Source organism: Artibeus jamaicensis, unplaced genomic scaffold (genome assembly GCF_021234435.1).
Source record: "Artibeus jamaicensis isolate MK-2021 breed Jamaican fruit bat unplaced genomic scaffold, CSHL_Jam_final scaffold_474, whole genome shotgun sequence".
Lineage (NCBI taxonomy): Eukaryota > Metazoa > Chordata > Mammalia > Chiroptera > Phyllostomidae > Artibeus > Artibeus jamaicensis.
Genome location: NW_026522046.1, coordinates 49,362,958 through 49,363,818, shown reverse-complemented (window position 1 = coordinate 49,363,818; position 861 = coordinate 49,362,958). Strand labels below are relative to the sequence as shown.

General features: G+C 68.6%; 1 protein-coding gene across 1 annotated transcript; it reads right to left on the bottom strand.

Annotated features, from left to right (window-relative positions):
• Nucleotides 1-223: 223 nt before the first annotated feature.
• LOC128626282 (keratin-associated protein 11-1) lies at nucleotides 224-622 on the bottom strand. The gene has a single exon (XM_053657943.1). The coding sequence runs from the start codon at nucleotides 620-622 to the stop codon at nucleotides 224-226; it is 399 nt and encodes a 132-aa protein (XP_053513918.1).
• Between the last annotated feature and the right edge of the window lie 239 nt (nucleotides 623-861).

The window sequence follows — 861 nt, the reverse complement described above, 5'->3', positions numbered from 1 at the left end:
GCATTCCCGAGGTGACCGCACCAGCAGGGATCGGCCCTTCCAGAAAGCGTGGTGCTGGCTGGGAAAACCACAGGTTGCCAAAGGCAGCTCGGCCGGGGCTGATAGCCAGCAGGGGCTGCGTGGGCAGGGCAGCGGCCGGGGCTGTGCGGGCCAGGCGGCTTGCTGGAGGTCCGGGGGCGGCTGGCAGCTCACGGACGCTTGACCCGGCACCGCTCCTAGGCACTCAGCACGTTTTCCGGCAGCTGGACACGCAGGGCCGCCTGCCCGTCCTGGGGGCCCCGCAGGCCAGCTGGCCCGTGGCCGAGGCACCGGCCTGCCCCTTACAGCTGCTGGAGACGAAGCTGAATGGCCGGCTGCAGGGAGCCGAGCAAGGGCTGGACACACAGGCAGTTTGCCGAGAGCAGGTCGCCTGTCCGGGGCTGGAGACGGGAGGCTCGCCGCCGGCCTCCCGACCGCAGTGGTCCAGGAGCCAGGAGCCGGTCTGGAAGGAGCTGGGCAAGCAGAGGCCACTCAGGTAGTCGACCTCGTGTGCCGTGCCTGGGGTGGCCGGGCCCGCCGGGACAGGGCAGGGGGCTCCCGTGGGCCGGGCAGCGCAGGGCCTGGTGGAGTAGCCGTAGGGCATGGTGCAGATGGAGGCTCTGGACGGTGGACTGGGGCTGGCTCCCGAGGTGTGAGTGTCCCTTCAGACTCGGAGCCTTTATACGTCCTCGCCGGTGGGTGGGGCCCCTGCCTGGCCTCCTCGGCTTCTGTGGCTCAGACCCGCCAGCCTCAGAACCCCTGTGAGTCTGCAGGTTAATGGTCTCCAGAGAAGCCTTCGCCCTCGTAAAGAAAGTTTAGTGGTTTGGTAACTAAGTCACCAGG